At 43.7% G+C, this 20,222-nt stretch overlaps 3 protein-coding genes across 3 annotated transcripts in view; 1 reads left to right on the top strand and 2 right to left on the bottom strand.

Annotated features, from left to right (window-relative positions):
- Nucleotides 1-20,222, bottom strand: part of tnfsf10l (TNF superfamily member 10, like) — a 319,815-nt gene that overhangs the window by 36,981 nt on the left and 262,612 nt on the right. The gene's annotated exons all lie outside the window — the stretch shown is intronic.
- nhsl2 (NHS-like 2) overlaps nucleotides 1-20,222 on the bottom strand; it is a 110,895-nt gene that overhangs the window by 87,974 nt on the left and 2,699 nt on the right. The window lies entirely within an intron of this gene.
- Nucleotides 11,365-16,011, top strand: LOC142889355 (trypsin-like). Its single transcript, XM_076028047.1, has 6 exons — nucleotides 11,365-11,519; nucleotides 12,738-12,755; nucleotides 12,853-13,015; nucleotides 13,714-13,976; nucleotides 14,117-14,250; nucleotides 15,184-16,011. The coding sequence occupies exons 1-6, from the start codon at nucleotides 11,462-11,464 to the stop codon at nucleotides 15,586-15,588; spliced, it is 1,041 nt and encodes a 346-aa protein (XP_075884162.1). The 5' UTR covers nucleotides 11,365-11,461; the 3' UTR covers nucleotides 15,589-16,011.

Below are 20,222 nucleotides of genomic sequence, written 5' to 3'. Positions count from 1 at the left end.
CGACACAGACAACTGAAAGCTGGACGGCCCAACTCGGTGGACTTTTGAACAGCTTAAAAAGTCTGTAAGCATCTCTTTTCTCAGTCGCGTGAAAGACGCAGTCGCCTGGAAGCAAGAAGCCACTGAAAGGCCCTGAATGGGAGAACCCACCTGCAGTGAGGGGATTGTGGGAAAACAACACAACACAAACACCACAACTCCAACACACAAACACACACGTGAGGCTGTCACAGAGTGCCCTGGGAATCTGGACTGGTTGCCTCAACAAAAAGCAGCCACCTGAGACACACACACACACACACACACACACACACACACACACACACACACACACACACACACACACAGAGGTTAATAGGGAGGCAGATGACTGATGCATTCCTCCGCAGAGGGAAAAGTACTGCAGTCTCACCTCCCCCACCCCCCCACCCACCCCCCCACCCCGGCCACTGACTCAGCTGTTCCAGGGAACCATTCACCCTCCCTTGATATTACAATATTACAACACTGTTCTTATCAAATGACTTCAATGAAAAGCCACCCGCGTGTGTTTTGGTGACTGCATTCATCAGAATGTTGACAGCTCACTGACGGATGATTTGCCCACTGGGACTTAGGAAATGAACGAACGTCAAGGATCAATAAACAGGTTGACGCTGGCTTACCTTGGTCACATTATACACTCGACACTTTAAATAATGCATTTGTGATAAACCGCTCATAAGGCAGGAGCTGGAGAACAACGCACACACACAAACGAGGGATTTTTCTATTGTGGATGCCATCATTTCAGTCCTTCTGTGCAGAGCCGAGGTCACACAGGACACGCAGAAAGCCACCAAAAAAAAACCAAAAAAAAAACAGGGAGGACCTGGCATCTTCAGAATCTTGGTCAACTGGATTCAATGCAAGAGGTGGAAACAGTGAAAGAGAAAAATAGACATATTCCACCGAGTTTAAAAAAAAAAAAAAAATCAATCATAAATACTGTACCATGATGACAAATGATCTCACATCAGGATATGATTTCCTGATGCATCTACCAGATCTCTGCCAGGTGGGTGGATTCACTGCTTTACTTACATCATTCCACACAAGCACATGAGCCATCACCTCAAAAAACTTTCACAAACTCAAAAACATTAACAGACATTAACAAAATGCTCTCTCTCCAATCACCTAAGCCTGCCGTCCCTGATTTGTTCAGTGTGAATCTCTCTCAGTCGACCAGAGCGGAACAAAGTAATGTGAACAGTGTTTAAAAGAAGAAAAGCTTCGGTGGGTATGAGACGACTCTGTTGTGGAACAGTAGCCTGAGGTGAAGTGGAGGACACGGACGACACTCTGAAATTGACTAACGGTGCTGATTCTTTGTGAAAACGGCATTTTTCTCTTTCTGCCGAGCAACAGACTGAAGACGGCAGCGGCGTCGCTATGTGGGCCAACGGCTGCCTGCAGCCTGGACGTGCGCTGTGATGATGTTGTTGGTTTGAGTCTGACGCTACCGCATGAAGGAAGTAAACTGGGACAAATTATATCTGCTGCCTTCAGGAAGAGGGTTTTATGCGATGGTTTCCAAGTTTTAAAGGCTTCTTTCGTGGTTATCTGCCAGAGAGTGACACTGCGATTCCTCCCCGCAAACCTGCAGAGTCTGGAACTAATTTCTATCAAGTATGCAGATTGGATAATTCCTTTATTACAAATGTCAGCAGAAATGTAAGTTCACTTTAAATGTCTGCACACACTCGAAAATGTGAACTTGGGAAAATGACTTTTTATGGGGAAACTATGTAAATAAAGAATCTGACCAATTAATTCTATCATTTCACTGCTGATTTTCTGGCCTTTATCATTTCTTTTGAACGACTGAGACTAATCTAACTGACACCTACTATAGAAAGATTTGCTATGAATCATGTTTCAGCTCACAGTCGTCCTGTCGGCCGTTTTAGAGGCCTTTATTTTTGTATTGCAGCTTTTAGGATAAATGCGTTTTGCTTTTTTATGCTGCGGTACCTAAAGTGGCCACTGGAAGAAAATTGGCGCACCACCATATTGCTAGTGCGGTATCCAGTTCTTATAATACATCCCTGATTGTCACAAACAACAGCAACATAAGAACAGAGATTTTTTTTAAAAAATGGCAGCCTCTGGTCTCCCTTATCTTCTCTATGGAGCTGAAACACAGCAGATCAATAAGATCCTGGATGACAGTTGCGACACTTAAGTGCTTCTTGGAGGGTATGAACTGCCACGACTGAGTTTCCACCATCAGTACGGCCACATCAAGAGACGCCACACGCAGGCAATCTTTCACTTCTGCTGGAAATGTTGTCGCAAAAGCACTGCACCAGCTGGGCTTGCCAGAGAAATCTGGTAAATCTGACTGGCTGTGCATTGAGACCTGATGATGATTACTTTATTATATGGTATGAACATTATCAAAAAAAAAAAAAAAAGAAAAGATGGTTCAGATCTCAAAAGCCAGCACCTCCTTATAACCACAAGAAAGTTGTTTGTGGAGTGCGATATACAGTCATGAGATCAGAAAGAAATGTTTTTGTTTGTTTGTTTGTTTTACCTCTTATGCTTTGGGAGTTTTTAGCAAATAATATCCGTATCATTTTTTCTTCTCTCATCTGCTGCGAGATTTCTGCCGTTACAGCTGAGTACACACGCTGTGTTTGCGTGAGAATGCACCCAAAGGATGTGATTGTTCAGACTGAAGGTTGTGTGAGAGTGTTAAGCCCGCATGTCCCTGACGATTGCACTCTGCAGTTTCACTGCTGTCACATTAAAAAAATCTGGTATTTTACAAGAAAATCAAAATCATGACGTGAAAATCAAGTTCAATCAGTCTCACTTACACAGTATCCACGAACATCAATCCCAACCACAATAGTCAGCATGAGAAAACATTCCTACTTGTCAACATTCCAAAAATGCTTAATCACTCCTCCGCAGATTCAAGCAATAAACCTACGGACAAAGTCACAAGCACAATAAAGTCGTGCTTTCACACCGTTTTCAGTGCTCAGAAAAGGAGACGAGCAGCAGCAGACGCCCTCTTATCCTGCGCTGACCTTAGTTCAGTTGCTTGACCTCCAAGTTGGTCTTTTATTCACTTATTTATATCTTTATTCATCTGTTTCTTTGGCCAGAGCAACAGATTGTAATATGACAAGACAGGAAATCAAACAAAAAGAAGGAAAATCTTGGTATCTTCTGAGTGGTCAATGGCAAACTGTATTAATTTTCTGGGGTGGAGGTTTATATTCTACAGTAGCATGAATATGCATGTTGGTCCATTAGAACCTGCAATAATACTAATAAAAACACACAAACTGTAATGTTGGACACAAAGAAATACACATGTAGGCTGAATCAGTGTGTAGACAAATGTACGCAGGCCACACACTTGATCTTCAAGTTAAAAAGGTAAAACCTTGGTCGTATTTTACACCTGATACCCACTGTGGACTCTCAAATGGACCATGGAAATGCAGTTGGCAATAGTTTCCCATTGCAACTGTATATATTTCAGACCTAAATATATCAAACTTACATTGTAAAAGACAAACAAAGCAAAAGAAGAGGCTCCCAAGAGTTGACGCTCCCATGAAACATCAGTGCACGTTTGAGGTGAAGCAGACAGGGAGGAGAACCCTGTGAGAACATGTTGCTTCCCTGAATCAAGCAGCTCGGCACCACATCCTCAGTTCACAGTGTCCTCCGAGGAAATGGACAAATGACCTCATTCAAAACTTGGTAAATGTCAGCGGCGTGAGCTCTGCCTTGGCTCTTCCAATGTGACAAACAAGAGATCAGAGATGGCACGAGGAAGATAGCAGATGATTCAGAATCCTCCTCCTCCTCCTCCTCCTCCTTCTCCTCCTCCTCTTCCTCCCAAGTCTTCCTTCAGGACAGCAAACGTTTGGAGCAGCCTGTCTTGAGTGGCTGAGTCGGTGCACAACAGACTCGAAATGCGCCTGAGGCTGGTTGGGGAGAAGAGACGCGAGCTTGCGTGACATTTCTTAAATTTCGATTCTTGTAAAATCTCATCCTGCGAGACCGCACTTTGAGGAGGACAGAGGTACAAAACATTTTGGGATAAATCTGCATTTTCATGTTGTTTACTATGCAGAATAGTTGTTATATTTTTCTCCTTCATTACTTGTGCAACGTGCCACTGTCACGATCAGTGGAGGCTTGTGGTTGGTGCAATGTGACAACAGATTTTTTTTTTTTTACTTTGGGCTCAATGAGCTTAACTCTTCACTCTATTGTTTGCAACACGTCAAGCCTCCCAATATGGGAGGGGCAGGACTGTTTTTCTTGGCTCTTTCATTTAACGCAGAGCGTGTAATTCCACCTGTCCAATAGGATCCATTCACATAATGCCATTTCATTCTTTTCTCACAGAAAGGTCTTCAGTCACGTTTATTAAGACATCTGAAACTGTCCTGTGAAAGAGCCGATTGGTCCCTTTTAATTTTGCTCGGGGAAGAACTCTTTGGAATATTCATTTTCCATTGCAGCCGAACTGAAATCATGTTTCGGCAAAGTGCCAGCACATCAGAAACATGAAAACTAAAAAAACTAAATGTGACACATTTAAACAGATAATAAATATAACGTTTTAAAACAATACACATATATACAAGCACTAACTTTAAACAAAGCAAAGCGTGCAAATATTTTCCCACAAAATCTTTGTTTTGTTTTTTTGTCAATTTTAAGTTGACAAAAAAAATCCCCTCACCTGACAACATACTTCAGATGGTGAGAGAGAGATGTGTCACACGACAAGGACACAATACACAGGACAGACAGACACGCAAGTATGCACACACACCCATCCCACCCATGCCTCCACTGCTGGAGGCATTTGTCTCCAAACCATCCCTCGCTGTCTCAACAGACTCCCGGTCCCCTTTGCTTTGTGGTCCTCCTCTCACTGCACTCACTTCCACGAGGCCAGTGCCCATCACTCGCTGGTTTCCATGACCCCTGGAATTGCACAAAAACTAAATATGGCTAAAAAAAAAAAAAAAAGGAAAATAGTCATGGAAACAGCTAAACTTGGAAAAACCTTAGCAGACGCACCACCTACGTTCAGCTGTGTTAGCTCTCCGTTTAGCTTCCATTAGCATCAATAAGTTGATGCCATACAGAGTTAATAATAGTTAATAACCTTCCCTTTTCTGTCTCAGTTCCACTTAGCTAACATTAGCTTCATATTGACCAGATCAGCTTCAGTTTGTCAGCATTAGTGAGCTCTGATTAGATGTGGTCATGGCACATTGGCGTCAGTGAGCAGACATCCACTTCAGTTAGCTGGCAGTAATTGCTCCTGTTCAATAATGGTCAATGTGACTCACGTGGGGCCATAAAGTTTCCAGGCCCCCTCAGAGAGACTGTTCACCTTAGAGTCCTGCCTATGACCGGCACAGCATAAAACACGGATACTGACATATCATTCCTGACCGAGCGAGGCAACTTTGTTGTTTTTTTATGTTTTGTTTTGTTTTTGTTTTTTTTGTTTTTTTTTTATTATTAATTAAATTTGGCAATGTAAAATGTTGGTGGTGCATATGACAGATAACTGCAGGAGGCCACTAACAGAGAGCCCCCCTGGGTTGACTTCATTCGTACTAAACTGTACGTTTGTCACCTGACTCAGTCAAAGGCGACACATGGGCAGGACTTCTGCAACAGCCAAACCCTGAGACAGAACTGAGTGAAGAGTGAGGACAACAACAGCACGGACTCTTCGTATCACTCATCACTGCCTTGGTGATATCAGTCGCATTGCTGGATAACACACACACACACACACACACACACACACACACACACACACACACACACACACACACACACACACACACACACACACACACACACACACACACTTTGTGATCTGAAAAGTGACGGCAGATTCAGGCAAGCGAGTTCACTGTCAAATCCGTTTAGGAACAACTTTGGTGCCTTCCTCCTAGAAATACACAAAGTAGAATCAAAGACAGGGGCAATGTAAGACTTCCCCTTATATGTCTACACTACCAGTCAAAAGTTTGGACACACCCTATGAATTTAATGTCTTTTCTAATTACATATATCTTGCTCGAATATTTGATGTCTTCAGTATCTATCTACAGTGTAGAAAGTTGTAAAAAAATAAATAAATAAATAAATTGCATTAAATGGTGTGTCCAAACTTTTTGACTGGCAGTGTTTTATGTGTGTATTATGATAAACAGTGATTCAATGACATATTTGTTTTTCGATGCATAACCGCAAAAACTTTCAACTGAATAAACACTTGCCAAGTGCCAAGTGAAAGCCTGCTGAAACAATCGTCTATGAAGACTTTTCTACTTCTACATTAATGGGTCTCACATTTCTCACATTCCCTCCCTCCCTCCGTCTAGCGTCTAATCAACGACGTCCACAAATGAACATCATGTGTGGTGGTTGGGGTCACAAATAGGCCCCAGCATAAATATCCACCATAATGATCAACTTTGGAGCCACTAACTGCTTTTCAACACTTTCCGTTGCAAAGTCGAAAGCGTCCGTGTGCCAGAAATAAACAGGCAAGAAAGCCGTGTGAGAATGAGAGAGGGCAGGGTGCCCGCTGCACACTGGGCAGTAATGAAATCAGAGGGCAGACAGAGGACAGGAACTCACACACACACACACACACACACACACACACACACACACACACACACACACACACACACACACACACACACACACACACACACACACACACACACACACACACACACACACACACTTGCAGCGCAGATATACAGACCCAAAGAAAAGCTGCAAAGGCAACCATTTGGTCCAGCAAACCGAAGACGTCTGAGTGAAAATTCAACAAGAGCGAAAAGTAAACATTTTCACCAATGGTTTAAAAGGCAACAGGAAATACCTTATGGATGTCAGAGAGTCCCTGTAAACAGAGCCGCCTCGTCTTTCTGCTGAGAAGACATCAGAGGACACACAGGAGCGCGAGACAAGAGTCTGAGGAAGTGCTGAGTTTTAACTGGGCTTTATTCTTATGTCATCGCCTCAGAACACTTTACTTGTTGAGCCGACCTTGATCTTGAACAAGGCCATAAGATCATGATGAGCCATCGGTGGTGATTTGCCAGAACCAAAAGAAAAATAAACGTAAGATGAGCAGAGAGAACCAGGAGTAGAGCAGACAGGAGGAACAACTGCGACAGTAAAATATGAATCAAGACAAGCAGGGACACGAGGACGGAATAATAGCGAGCACTGTCGCAGTGACAACAACAGATGCTGTGACAGATAGTGTAAGTCAGTAATAATTGTAGCAGCGGGTGTGCAGCAGGTGATGCAGGTGGCTGCAGTCACAGATCCAGGGTCTGCGGCTCCAGGCAGGGACGACTTGTGAAGGTGACGGAGCAGCGGCGCTCCAGCAGGGTGAATATTGAAAACAGCAGCAGCAACAAAGGACGAAGGGGGAGAGAGGGACTCAGTTTCTCTTAACTATCAGCTCAACCACAGAGGAGGGTTGTTGTTGTTTTTTTTAAATGACTTTGAAACAGTGTTGTAGTCCTGGAGGTTGGTCTGGGTCTGCAGACCACTTTTTCAGGGTCTCCGTCTGGTCTCGGACTCTGAGGCATGTTTACTGGGTCTGGTCTCGGTCTCAGACTGGACGGACTGGGGATTTTTGATCCAGACCGGTCAAGACTCAGCCAACACTGTAATAACACGATAATAACAGAAAAGAATCCAGGCGCTGCCGTTGGTGACACCCAGAGTGAAACCCTGCCCCCTTATTCCTAGTTCAGTTATTTTAAAATTTTATAAAGCAAAGTTGTTTTGTTATAAAATGGTCAAAATAGTTGGGGAAAGCAGCAAAATGTTGCTGAAAAGAGATGTTGCTGTTGGATTTAGAAGCAAACTTGAAGGTGAAAGAAGGCCGTGTGAGAAAGTCAATAATTTCCAACATCTTGCACTGCAACGGCGCATCAATCAAAAGAGTCAATGACGTGTGGCGTATTTCAACTGATAGAAGTTATCAAGGGAAGACAGTCATGCTGAAGAACACTTGGAGGAGCAAGAGGGGGCATTTGAGCTTCGCTACAGTTTGGAACAACTGTCCCTACCTTCAGTGTACCGTACTCCAGGAGAGATGAGATATCTGACCGCTAACTGGACACATCAAATACACCTGCAGACTGAGTTAGTGAGTTAGAAATGGGTTTTGTCGAGCCACACATCTCTTTGGAAAAACACTGGGCTCGTGTTCGCCAGTGCCTGTGAAAGGCAGCTGTAGATCAAAGTACAATACTCGGGGGTGTACCTGCACATCACCTGACTTGCAGTCTAGTGTACGGCTGTAGGGTGCGCCTGTGCACACGCACAGGTGCTGAGGTATTAAAGTGGATTTAGCAGTCACTCTCATACCGCATGTAGAAAAATAAACACCTCAACATAACAAAAAGAGACCGGATTTGTGCAATGATCCAACGTTATGCGAGAACAAACAGTGCAGTGCAGTGCAGTGCAGTGCGGGGGCAGCGCTCGAGTCTTTTGATGATCACCACCAGACTGGTATTGCATGACTGTCCACAGGGCTGGAGCTCGTAGAAACATCATTCCACAAGTGGTCCGATGGCATCGTCTCATGTCGCATGAGCAACAAAGAGTTGAGAATCTCACACTCCCTCTGTGTCAGGTGTCACCGGCGCCGCTTCCACCTTGCTTATGACCGGCGAGGAACGGCGCCACATCTCAGTGATGTACAAACACGTTTGCTCCCGACGGTATGTGGACTATGTGGGATCAGTTCGGCCAAAGTGCTCTGCGAGGTTTGGTGCGCTAAAGCTAGCTGCAATCCAACCGCGCGGTTTGGGCGCAGCATCGCCACTTTCTCTCGAACCTGACCGACAGGATTTTTGCCTTCAGGAGCGATAAAGAATTTTCAGACAGACTTTATCTGTTTGCCACGGAACAGGAATATAGGGCTATGGTTGCAAAGGGCCTCTTGCAAGGGCAACTTACCGGCTACATGCTATTATATATCGGCTCAGCCAGGGGTACAACCTGACTAACGAGTCAACCAGATGTAAAAATGACAAAGAAACTACAGCACCACTTTGAGGTAGAGAAACTAAAGACTTTAAAAACAAAACTCTTTTTTTTCCATTTCCAACAGTGGAAAAAAGAGAAAACAACCGCAAATCAGAAAACACAACACATTAACCAAAATGGAAGTGATACCTTCGCCCCGGAAACTAAACATGATCTCCCGTCTGGTGTAGGCAACGAAAGTGAACAAGTACTTTCACTAATCAGGCAATATTTTGAAGCAGGACACAAATACGACGTGATAGTCGACACGTTGCAGTTGTTTTCTCTTTTGCGTGTGTTTTGCACTTCCCGGCCACGGTAGTGTGGACAGTCAGCCCTAAAAATCAGATTTGAGAAGGAATCTGATTTGGATCAGATTCACCTGCAGTCTGAACACAGCCAGATTGAGTGAGTGATTGAGTGAGTTTGTGTGTGTGTGTGTGTGTGTGTGTGTGAGTGTGTGTGTGTGTGTGTGAGTGTGTGTGTGTGCCTGCACTCACACCATTCACACCAGTTCCTTTGGTTGATGTTCTGCATCTTTTCAGGATCCAGTCTCGCCAAATCGTGATTTGTTGCTAATTTATTACTTTATTTGATACTAAAACAGTCATCAAAAGTCTTTGTTTTCTCACAGCTGCTATTTCCATGACTTTCTTTGAGCACCGTCAGGGTCGGTTGAGTAAAGTGTCTCCCTGAGCACTGTTGGGGTTCTTTCCACTTTCTCAGACGTAAACATTTCCTCTCCTCCCTCTCTCACCGCCGTGCCTTCCTTTCCTTCTCACAAAGCAACTTACTTCATCCATTGTAAAGTGATATTTCCATTCTTCTCCCTTATTTAACACTAGCATCCCTCCCCCCGCCTACTCTCTCACACACACACACACGCACACGCATACCTCTCACCCTGTCATCTGGAAGTGATTGTGTCCTCCATGAAGCCACGCCTTGGCTGCTGCTGAGCGTGCTGCTGTTGACAGCCAGCCCTTAGTCCTTCGGAGGGCTGAGCGACACGCTGCTGACACCGAGGCATTGACAAACAATCAAAGAAATCTGATTGTGCCGTGAAACACGCTCAGTCGCTCGCACTCCTGTTTGTTTGCTCTGAGCCACGTGGGACGGATGCGTTTCTGTTTGGTTTTGTTTGGAAGAACATTACTGACCATCTATAATTCATACGACTGCCATGTGGTGGCAGCAGGTTTGGCTCTGTGATGACACTCCTTCAAATTGTTATTTCGCAAGATGATATTTGACAGGTTGGTCAGAAACATCATGAATCAGAGCTCACTGCCAGTTAGCTGTTTATAGGGTCTTGGTGAGGCTACTATGTTAGGCATGCAGCCGGCCGGCCATAAGCTTTGAAATTGTCTAAGACATTTGCATATTTTAAGTAACTATATGCAAAGTTGGAAAATTAGATTAAATTTAATCACCATATCTGAAAAAAAAAAAAAAAAGACAACAACAAATGCACACATTGGCCGTCTTAGCTGCGTAAAAACCATCATAGCAGTTTTCTGGCAGTAAACTTATTATTGTATCAGTGTACACAGTGTATCACGAAGGATTAACGTACCATGCTGTCCTGAAGCAAGCAACTGTAAGAACAGTTCCAGTCTTGAAGGGGAGGTACACAACCTCTTATTGCTGTGCAGTGGTGTCCGGTTTGAACACTTGGTCCTGCTACATTCCTTTGTCAGATTCACCCACCAGTGTCGACATATGGTTATCACCTGAACTGACAAGCCAACACCCCACTTCAAAATTCAAGGCCGCAATGGGGGTAAAACAGCAAGAGAGCAAACAAAAGTTGTGCGTGAAAAGGTAACAAAAAGCAAATGTAAAACCAAAAGAAAACATTAACCAGCCTTTTCTCAGCATCTGTAAGACAGAGCTTTTCAAAAGAGTGTCAACAAAAAACTTACGCAGTCAGTCAATGATTAACTAAGGGTTTAACAATTAAGGAGTGATCACTCACACTATGTATGCCTTGAGTGAGTTTTTCCAGCCATTTGCACAAATCAAGATGTTGATTAAAAGTGTCAAGCGGCTTAAATGAAACTAAACCTAAAGTTCTCTTGAAGCGAGAAATGACAAAATCAGGAGCGGTAGTTTTGTATCATCACGAGTTCAGGCGGGCGTGTTTGGAGACAAAGTCAAGAATGCAAAAAGTTAATCATGACTGGCAGCCTCTTCAGTTACAAACAGCCTTACTTTCCAGCCATGAAAAGAGGAAGTATTGACGGTGCCCCACCTACAGGAATGATGAGGTGGAGCTCAACATCATATAAAGGCCGTCTAACGTCGGGTCTCAGGAGTGACAGTGACAGCAATAGAGAAAATGGCTGGTAGCCAGTTCCTATCATATTTGGCCGTGGCCATTCTTCTGTCATCCAGAGGTAAGACTCTTTGATTCTGCAGAATAACATCACATTTCTCTGTCTCAGTCAATATCCTGGCAAAAGGTTCATGCGAAATTGCAAAAGATGATGCAAAGTTTAAGAGCCGTGGAAAAAAAAATATGACTTTTGTTTAAATAAATATTAAAAAAAAAAAAAAAAAAAAAAAAACATAATACAGCAATCTAGCCTTAAGCATTTACAAATACATAATATTTACTTATTTATGAGTGTTTTCTGATTAAAGCTTTTTTGAGCGGGCGCAAGAAATTTATTGAAAAGTTTTGTTTTTATGGAGAGACGAACTTTATTGAGGGGGAATGTTTATGCTTCCGATAACAATGGCAAATGAAAAAAAAAATAATAATAAGCTGTGGAATAATTGTGGTAATGAAATTGAAAAAAGAAATATGAATATGGGTACGTTTCAGAAGAAGCTCATTACCAACATAACAAATAAAATATGTTGAATAATTAAATGTATTTTGTTTTTTTTGTTTTTTTAAATCATAGGTTAAATAGTTGCATTTGGACTATGAACATTTTGTTTCGGAAATTAACTTTCCGATCTTTATTGACTGATTTGGGGAAGCCTTGGTTTCTGAAAATAAAATGTATGTTAGGACTTGTATTCTTGGTGTTCATACTGGCGCATGGGGCACTGTTCAGTTAAATCCATAAGAGTTAAAGTAATAAAACTTGGGCCTCAGTCTGTATCTTTTTTTCAAGTTTTGATTTGATAGTTTTGCAAAGGAGGGTGTAGACAATAAATTGTTAAACAAGTATATTGTAACAAGAGTATTGATGTTTGTTTGTTTTTGTCTTTTCCGTAGGTTATATTTAGCTGTGTCAAAATAAGAAATGTTAGAATTATTAAAAACTAAATTAAACTAATTATTACTATTAGCGGTAGTTGTGTTTTTTTTTACTTTTTTCATTACTACTACATGTAATGAATATAATGAATTGACATCAAACCAATGAAAGTCAAATACAAATGGTAATAATTACATTATTTGTGCATTCATCACTACATCAGTCAGTAATAGCTGATTAAACATTCGTCAGTCTGCCAAAGAGGGATTAGACACCTTGGTCTTTGTTTGCACAGGTCCTGGGTCGGCCTTTGCCTCTTGAGGGTTCGTCAAAATACCATCGTCCGCCTCACCTCAAACACTATTGTTTAACACATTTTTTTTGTGTGCTTCTACTTTTCAGCGAGCCATGCCCAGCAATGTAAGCATTCAGTTCTTCATGCCACCTTCTTAGATCTCCTAGCCCCGCCAGCCGCTGAGCCAGTTTAATTATTTGTTTTATTATTTACCTTTATCAGCCTGTGGAAAAATTCCAACTTCCGGGAGAATTATTAACGGCGAAGATGCAGAGCCCGGAGAATGGCCCTGGCAAGTCAGCTTCACTTCGGATGGGGACCACTTTTGTGGAGGCTCTCTCATTAATGAGAACTGGGTGCTGTCCGCCGCTCACTGCTTCCCTGGGTAAGAGACATTCATTGTCTGTCTACCTTTGCACTTTTTTGCTCATCTGCTGATACATGTGTGAAAGGGAATCGTGAAAGACTGACTTGCTGAAATGAATTCCGACTCAGACTTTTGGGGTTTATAGATTTACACTTTTCTGACACATGCATACTTAATATCATCACGGATGCACCGACGCAGTGCTGTGGCTCAGTTGGTCGAGACATGTCAAAGTGTCACCGGGCAAGACACTTGTCACACACGTGTCTGTGTGTGTGTGTGTGTGTGTGTGTGCGTGAATGGGTGATTGATATACTTTGTAAGGCACTTTGCGGTACCATGAAGGTGCTGAAAAGCACTTATATAAATGCAGTCCATTTTTTTTTAATTTCATCTTCATTTACCCAAGCAAGCAATTAAGAACAGATTCTTATTTACAAGTGCAGTGAACAAAGAGCAAAGGCTCTTCAGGGAGAGGAGGGAATGTGGGGGCGAAAACTAAATGCAAGGTTATACAATTCACTAAAACAACAGTTAATAATAAATAAGCGCATTTCAACAATGACAGTGACAAATACTCAACAGGCACAACAGTCAAATGCAGTCCGTTTCCAGTCATTGGCGTTCCAACCAAAGACGGCCATTTACCTTTTCATTCAGAGTGTTCAGATGCAGACTGCCGTAACTTTGTGTGTATGTTTTTTGTCTCAAAAAAGTGGCAACAACAACTACACAGTGATACTGGGTCGCCATCGCCTGGACGGGATGGGTGTCAACGAAGCAGCCAGAGGAGTTGAGAAGATCGTAAACCATCCATACTATGACAGGAACACCTTTGACAACGACATTTCTCTTGTGAGACTGTCAATGCCTGTGCAAATGAATAATTACATATCTACCATCTGCCTGGCCTCCAAAGACAGTGTTATCCACCCAGGAACCTACACCTGGGTCACTGGTTGGGGCACCACCTCTAATGGTACGATCCTTGTCTCAAACATTTTGTGAAGGTTTACTTCATTCCAAAGCAATGTAGACAACTTCAGTTGTTTCTGAGAAGGCTTGTTGTTGTACCTCCAGCCTCTTTACTCATTTTCCCCCATATTTGAAACACCTTAGGTACCGCCGCTGACGTCCTTCAGGAAGTGAGAGTCCCTATTGTGGGACAAAGAGAATGCGAGTGTTCCTACCCTGGCCTCACAATGAACATGATCTGTGCTGGCTTTAGGGAAGGTGGGAAGGATTCCTGCCAGGTAAGGACCACTTTTTGCTACATTAGCAGTCATGTTGTCTGTTTAGTTTTGTGTTTTTTTACTTGAGGGGTGGGAGATTCATTGCCAGGGAGGTGATACGGGAAAAGATCAGATGCTTAAGTTCTTGCTCGCTTTAGTTTAGTTGCGTCAAGTTCCCGAAAAATATTTTTAGTTTTGCTTCCATTTGAGTATTTTGACTCCACCAGCGGAATAAATTAAATGTAGTTTATGATTAACGGTTACTGTCCCCTTGACATGTTGACATGCATTTTGCTGTGTTTCTACACAGTTTTGTCAGATTGTTAATATTATCCTTTTGAACAAAGTGAATGAAATACTGAAAGATCAACACCTTTTCGGTGCTTCTATGTGCCTCTTTACGGTGCATTTGAGGACAGTTGGGAAAGAAAATCATGTAGTGGCATCGGCAAAATAAAGAGAACATTAGATTACATTAGTGCATATGGGAAACGTGAGCGGTTTGCCTCAGCAAACGGACGGACGCTGCCAAAAACAGAAAGGAGATGGTTGACCAAAATCCTTTCAGCTGGGTGGACAGTCAAATTGGCAAGCTTATCACGTCTCAAGCCCCCCCCCCACCCCACCCCAGGAAAGCACACTGACCAACCCCTGGACTGGGAACCCATGCTGCTCTCCATCGTTTACTTCACTGAATTCTGTCGCACTTCATCAACGCCATCTCAGCGTGATGACGTCAGCAGACACGCGGCGGTAAAAGTGGAGGTTACAAAGCTTGCCAGCAGGGGGCGAGACCCCTCTGGTTTTGGTCAGTGGGAAAGGGGCCAAATGTCGAGTGTTAGCGGGTCAACACGCACAAAAAAAAAAACCAACTGGCTAATTTCAGTGGGAAAGTAGCATAAGATTGCCTCTGAAGCTGGACTATCTCAAATAGCATGTACTTTCCTTCCACAGGGCGACTCAGGCGGCCCCCAGGTGTTCAATGATCGCAGTGAAAACGCCATGGTTCAGGTGGGGGTTGTGAGCTTTGGTCAAGGCTGCGCCCTCCCTGGCTTTCCCGGAGTTTACACCAGCGTGCAACGTTACGAATGGTGGATAAGGAACGTGACTGGGAGCAGCCCGCCCAGCTTCGTTAACGTCACGACCCCAGGAAACTTCAGCGACGGCTTTTTTGTCTGTCCGACTGACCGCCCTATGACCACTGAATACCTTTACACACACTATCCACCACACTTCACCACTGACGATGACAGCATCTTTGGTACTGGTGCAAACATCATCCACTTCTCCTATTTCTCTCACTTCACCTCCTTCTTTGCTCTTTTTGTTTCTCTCTACGTGCTGGTTGGCCATTCATAAAGGGAAACGTTTTACGGCACAGGGTTCTGAGGCTTAAGAGTGTCATCGGTGAATTACGGGTCTTTTTTTTTTTTTTTTTTTTCTCAATCAAAAACATTGTAAAATCAATCCGAGAACTTGAAATACCATGATTGTTTACATTACAACGCAAAGCACTTCACTACTCGCATGAAGATGTGGAATTATTTGAATCATTTGGCCAAATCCTCACAGTGTGGTCAAATATGAAGGAATATCAAACAGTGATTCATCTTGATTGAGCAACTCAGTGGAAGATTTGTCCAGTGGTGGTCCACCATATCGTAATAACTTTCATTTTCAGATTTCTTTCTTGTATTTTCGTACAGGCTTATAATTTAATAGACTGCCAGGTGGTTGGGCTGAGAAACATTTTACACAACGAATAAACATTCTGAAATTCAACATTTGTGTTGTGCTGTCTGGGGAAGTACTCTTTGTTTTTGTTTTTTTACATGTTAGAAGGTATCACACAGGTGTGCTTTCAGCAGCTTCCTGTTTTTGTCAGAACTTATTCATGGCCATCCTCACAGAGTCGACTTGTCCAGTCATGAAACCGACCAACAAGAAAGAAATCAGTTGGGAAGTTTTAAAGATTAATTTTTGAAGATTTTAGATCAATGTAGTCTTCCTTTGTTGTTGACCTTTACATAGCGGAATGCAAAACACTGTACATCAATCAATGTCAGAACAGGAAGCCGTCCTCCCAGCCGATATCTTCTCAAGTCAATGATGAGGGAAAAATTACTGTTTTTATCCACATTTGTGTTATTTTAATACTGCAACTGTTTGTCACTTTTTTGGCGTCTTTTAGAATTATTTAGAAAGTTTTTCTGCTTTTCAGACATTTTTACAGTTAAACTTTTCTCTTGTTTACTTCTGTTGCATATAGGAAGTTGGGGAAAGTAGGAACGTCACTGGGTGGTGTAATCACATGAAAATAAACTTCCTGAATATTCTAGTTCTGACAGCAGAATTGCACCAAAGTACTGACTTCCAGCATAGAGTCATAATCCCAATCGAAAATAACCTCAAGCAAAGATGTCCTTTACCATATTTGAAGCACTGCAGGGGGTGAATTTACACTTACAACTTTTCAGAAGACCGCGAAAATTCAACAGTAAAATGGATAAAAAATGATCTGACTACATATAGTTTCTGTTCAAGCTTCTTCAAAGGGAAAAACAACACAAAAATGTATCTTTAACAGACGTGGTTTGATTCAATTTCACTGATTCAGAGGTGAATATTTGATGGACCAACTAAATCTGGACGTTAATAAATGGACATCATGCAGAGTGTTGGAGTTGTGTCCTGATGGTGCTGCTCGCTGCCCTCTGAGTCACTGCCTGTGGGAGGACTGAAGGAGGAGGAGTGAATATGTTGACCCGCTAAAGATGCTGGGAAGAAACACCAGGATCCAACAGTATTCAGTCACCGCTGGCTGTGTGTTTTGTTCAAGCAATATTTGCAGTTCTCTCCGTAAGCGTGCTTCCTCCAAAAACGTCATTTCACCTCCTGCATGTTTGTCTCAGGCAAGAACGAGTTAAGTGAGGGGCGGAGAGAATGCAAGAAAAGAGGAGGAATGACAGAGGGGCCAGCAAAGAGGGGCGTGGAGTCATGTGGTTGACGTCCACCGTGGGAACAGGAGCGAGGACGCAAGTAGGTCACGTCTTCAAGCCCTCATCAACAATTCAATAATCATTAAAGAGAAATAAAGCCTGGGTTAACCTTCCAGTGCTATAAGAGAAACTCAGTGAGTGTAGGGCCGAGCCGTTGCACCAACTAAATCCTAGCTTGATCTAAAGCACACAATACGCAATGATACGTATGCGTATAATTAAAATGTCCAAACTGTAACATCAACTGGCCCAAAATGAACTAAAGTTGACACATCGGCAAAAACCGAGGACGGCAGCATCAGAGGAAAAGGGGATTAACATCTTGGTGACCTTCCCCTGATGGAATGTGCTTCTGAAAGTTTCGGAGTGATGCGGACATCTAATGCCTCCAATGCACGCAGGCAAAGGGAGAACAAACTGCACACAGGGCTTGGGAATCGAACATAAAGACCTTCTGGCTGTGCGGCCAGAGTTCCAACTGCAGCACCATCACAAATGGTCTAAAAAGATTGTGCACCACCTCCCGGGTTTTACTTTTAGGTTTTCTTTTTAATCAGTAGTCAGCAAAGCGAGCTGGTGGAGTTTATTATGAAGAGTCATCATCAGTTCTACTGAAATTTCTTTATCGGGCCTGCAGTCTTCCAATCCACAAAGCCGAGCAGCCACACAAAGCACAATGCAGGTGTGTTACGCCAGTAGCATCAACCTCCTGTCAATCTTTGCAGGCAAACGTGATCCCCTGGTTCAGGGCCCTTTCAAATGCAATTTCCTGCAGCTCCATCTAGAGTTTGAAATTGGTAATAATCATTTACAAAACAGTTTTTTGTTGTTTTTTGCCTTCTGCATAACTGACAACAATGGCTAAAACACTAAACACATACAGTGAAGGGGTTTTTTGATAACCCACAATGTCATACATATTTTTCAATGACTTAATTATCAAACACTATAATATCTACAGAATTCAGAAGACTGAACTTTCACTAGATGATGTTTAGAAAAGGGCTTTTTTTTTCCCCCCCACACGGTTGAAGGGTAAAACACCTGCGGAGACGTCATGGACTGCAAAAGAAATTTCCACCAGTGTGACAAGCTTAATCTGCAGACGAGAGAGTTGCTGAAAATGTGCTCAACGCAGACGTCAGACCTCAGGGATTGTTCTCTCGCACCACTGCTCTGCAGAATCCACTCTTCAAAAATCAGTTTCTGCGGGGGGCGGGGGGGTTTGTGGTTTCCCAGAGAATTAGGCTGGAAAAAGGCACAGAGGGAAAACATTCAACTCTGGTTCCCACTAACATATTTGGGATGCTACTGTGCTGCACTTTGGATGGCCAAGAAAAAAATGTTGGGACGTCAACCCAAGTATGACAAGCAGGCATCTGTGGAGGGCAAACTCCTGAAGTTCAGGAGTGGCAGTCTCCCAAAGAAATTCAATGCAAACACATTTGCACACACAAGCTGTGTTGTTATCGTTCCCCGCCAAGTGACTCTTTGCTATCAGTGCGCCCCGGGCGAAGGAAGTGCGCTGCGATCCCTCCGCCACAGCCTGCAGAACCAGGCCCTGGGCTGAGCGCCGGAGATCGGACTCCGGAACAAACTTCAAACTTGGGTGGGAAAAAAGAAAATCCCCTCGGTGCGGGGGCCAGGAACATGTGTTTTCAGCCTGGTCTTATGCAACTCCGACCGAGTTTCACTCTGGCAGGTGGCGAAGGGGATTGACGGAGGAGAGAGGGGTGCGAGTGTGAATGAGAGGGGAGGGAAAAAAGTTTGATCGCTGATGTTGGCAAATACAAACTACGTTGCAAACAACCCCCTCAACCACAGATGTAGCAAGTCAGGATCTTTATTTGGGGTTTTCCTGCCAAGTGTGACGTCTCTGACAATGTGTTCTTTGGCAATACGATCATCCAACTCACATTCTGGAGGAAGAAGCGACTATTTCAGAAGACAAAACTCTGCAGACGAAGTCCACACATAAGGTTTGTTCATTACTGGTAAACAATGACCAAAGGTCACCACTGACTGTCAGAGACTGCATTGCTCAGAGAAGAACTCCCCTTTTTGGAGATGTGCCTGGAATGCAATGAAATTTTCATACAGTACATAATAGAACGAATATCATTTTAATATTTAATCCTGAGCCGCTTTAAAGGGAGGCGTGGGCTTCCGGTCCCCCCCCCCCCCCCCCCCCGCCGCCGGGCAACAATCTGCGCGGGGAAGCAAGGATCACCGTGCCAAACTTAAAAACACCATCAAAAGACCAGCGATGCCCAAAACATTGACACCTCAATAATGTTTTTGGGGCGGTGAATGAGCGAGATGGAGAAATAAAGAGGGGGCGGAGGACGAGGAAAAAACAGACGAAGGCCCGAAAATCGCCTCTATTGATCGCTTAGCCGTGCACTTCTTCCCACATGATACAGTCAGAGCCCACGCCGAATTTACAGCGGGGAAAGGAGACACGTGCACACACACACGCACGCACGCACACATGCTCCTCTCTCTAAAGTAAACTCTGAGGCAAGCTGCGTTTTATCTGTCCTCCTCTCCTCTTTCCAGCGCTACATCTGGTCTGTGTTTGGAGGGACTTTCTCTTATCATATTGTAGGGGCTCACCCTCTCTCTCTCCCTCTCTCTCTCTCACACACACACTCACACACACACACACACACGCACACGCACACAAACAGAGGATGTCGCACACAGCGCTGACATCTTCATAAACTCTTGCTCGCAGCTGGCCCGCCCTCTTCATTTTTGCCAAGTCTGCATCTATCTAAAGAAAACACACACGACGGCAACATGTGATGAGTTTCAGCAGAGTTTGCAGAGCTTTAGCGTGACCTGCCCTGCCATGAGTCGACCCACAATGCATCTGGAGGCGTCGCTAGGGTGCGGGGGGGGGGGGGGGGGATGGGAATGGTGCCGTGACACCGGGCCAAAAAAGGCCCGAAAGGGGGGGGAAGCAACACCTCCCTCCAGTTCCCTCTGTGA

This window comes from Nelusetta ayraudi, unplaced genomic scaffold (genome assembly GCF_046127955.1).
Source record: "Nelusetta ayraudi isolate G7.1 ecotype Tasmania unplaced genomic scaffold, CSIRO-AGI_Nayr_v1 ptg000022l, whole genome shotgun sequence".
Lineage (NCBI taxonomy): Eukaryota > Metazoa > Chordata > Actinopteri > Tetraodontiformes > Monacanthidae > Nelusetta > Nelusetta ayraudi.
Note: the sequence above shows the minus strand (reverse complement) of the source record. Positions and strands in the feature narration are given on the sequence as shown.

What these genes read in the sequence shown, in the direction of transcription:
- LOC142889355 (XM_076028047.1), top strand. Translation starts at nt 11,462, where the DNA reads ATGGCTGGTAGCCAGTTCCTATCATATTTGGCCGTGGCCATTCTTCTG. An exon ending in GCCGCTCACTGCTTCCCTGG is followed by an intron (nt 13,016 to 13,713) that starts GTAAGAGACATT and finishes GTCTCAAAAAAG; the next exon opens with TGGCAACAACAACTACACAG. An exon ending in GTGGGAAGGATTCCTGCCAG is followed by an intron (nt 14,251 to 15,183) that starts GTAAGGACCACT and finishes TTCCTTCCACAG; the next exon opens with GGCGACTCAGGCGGCCCCCA.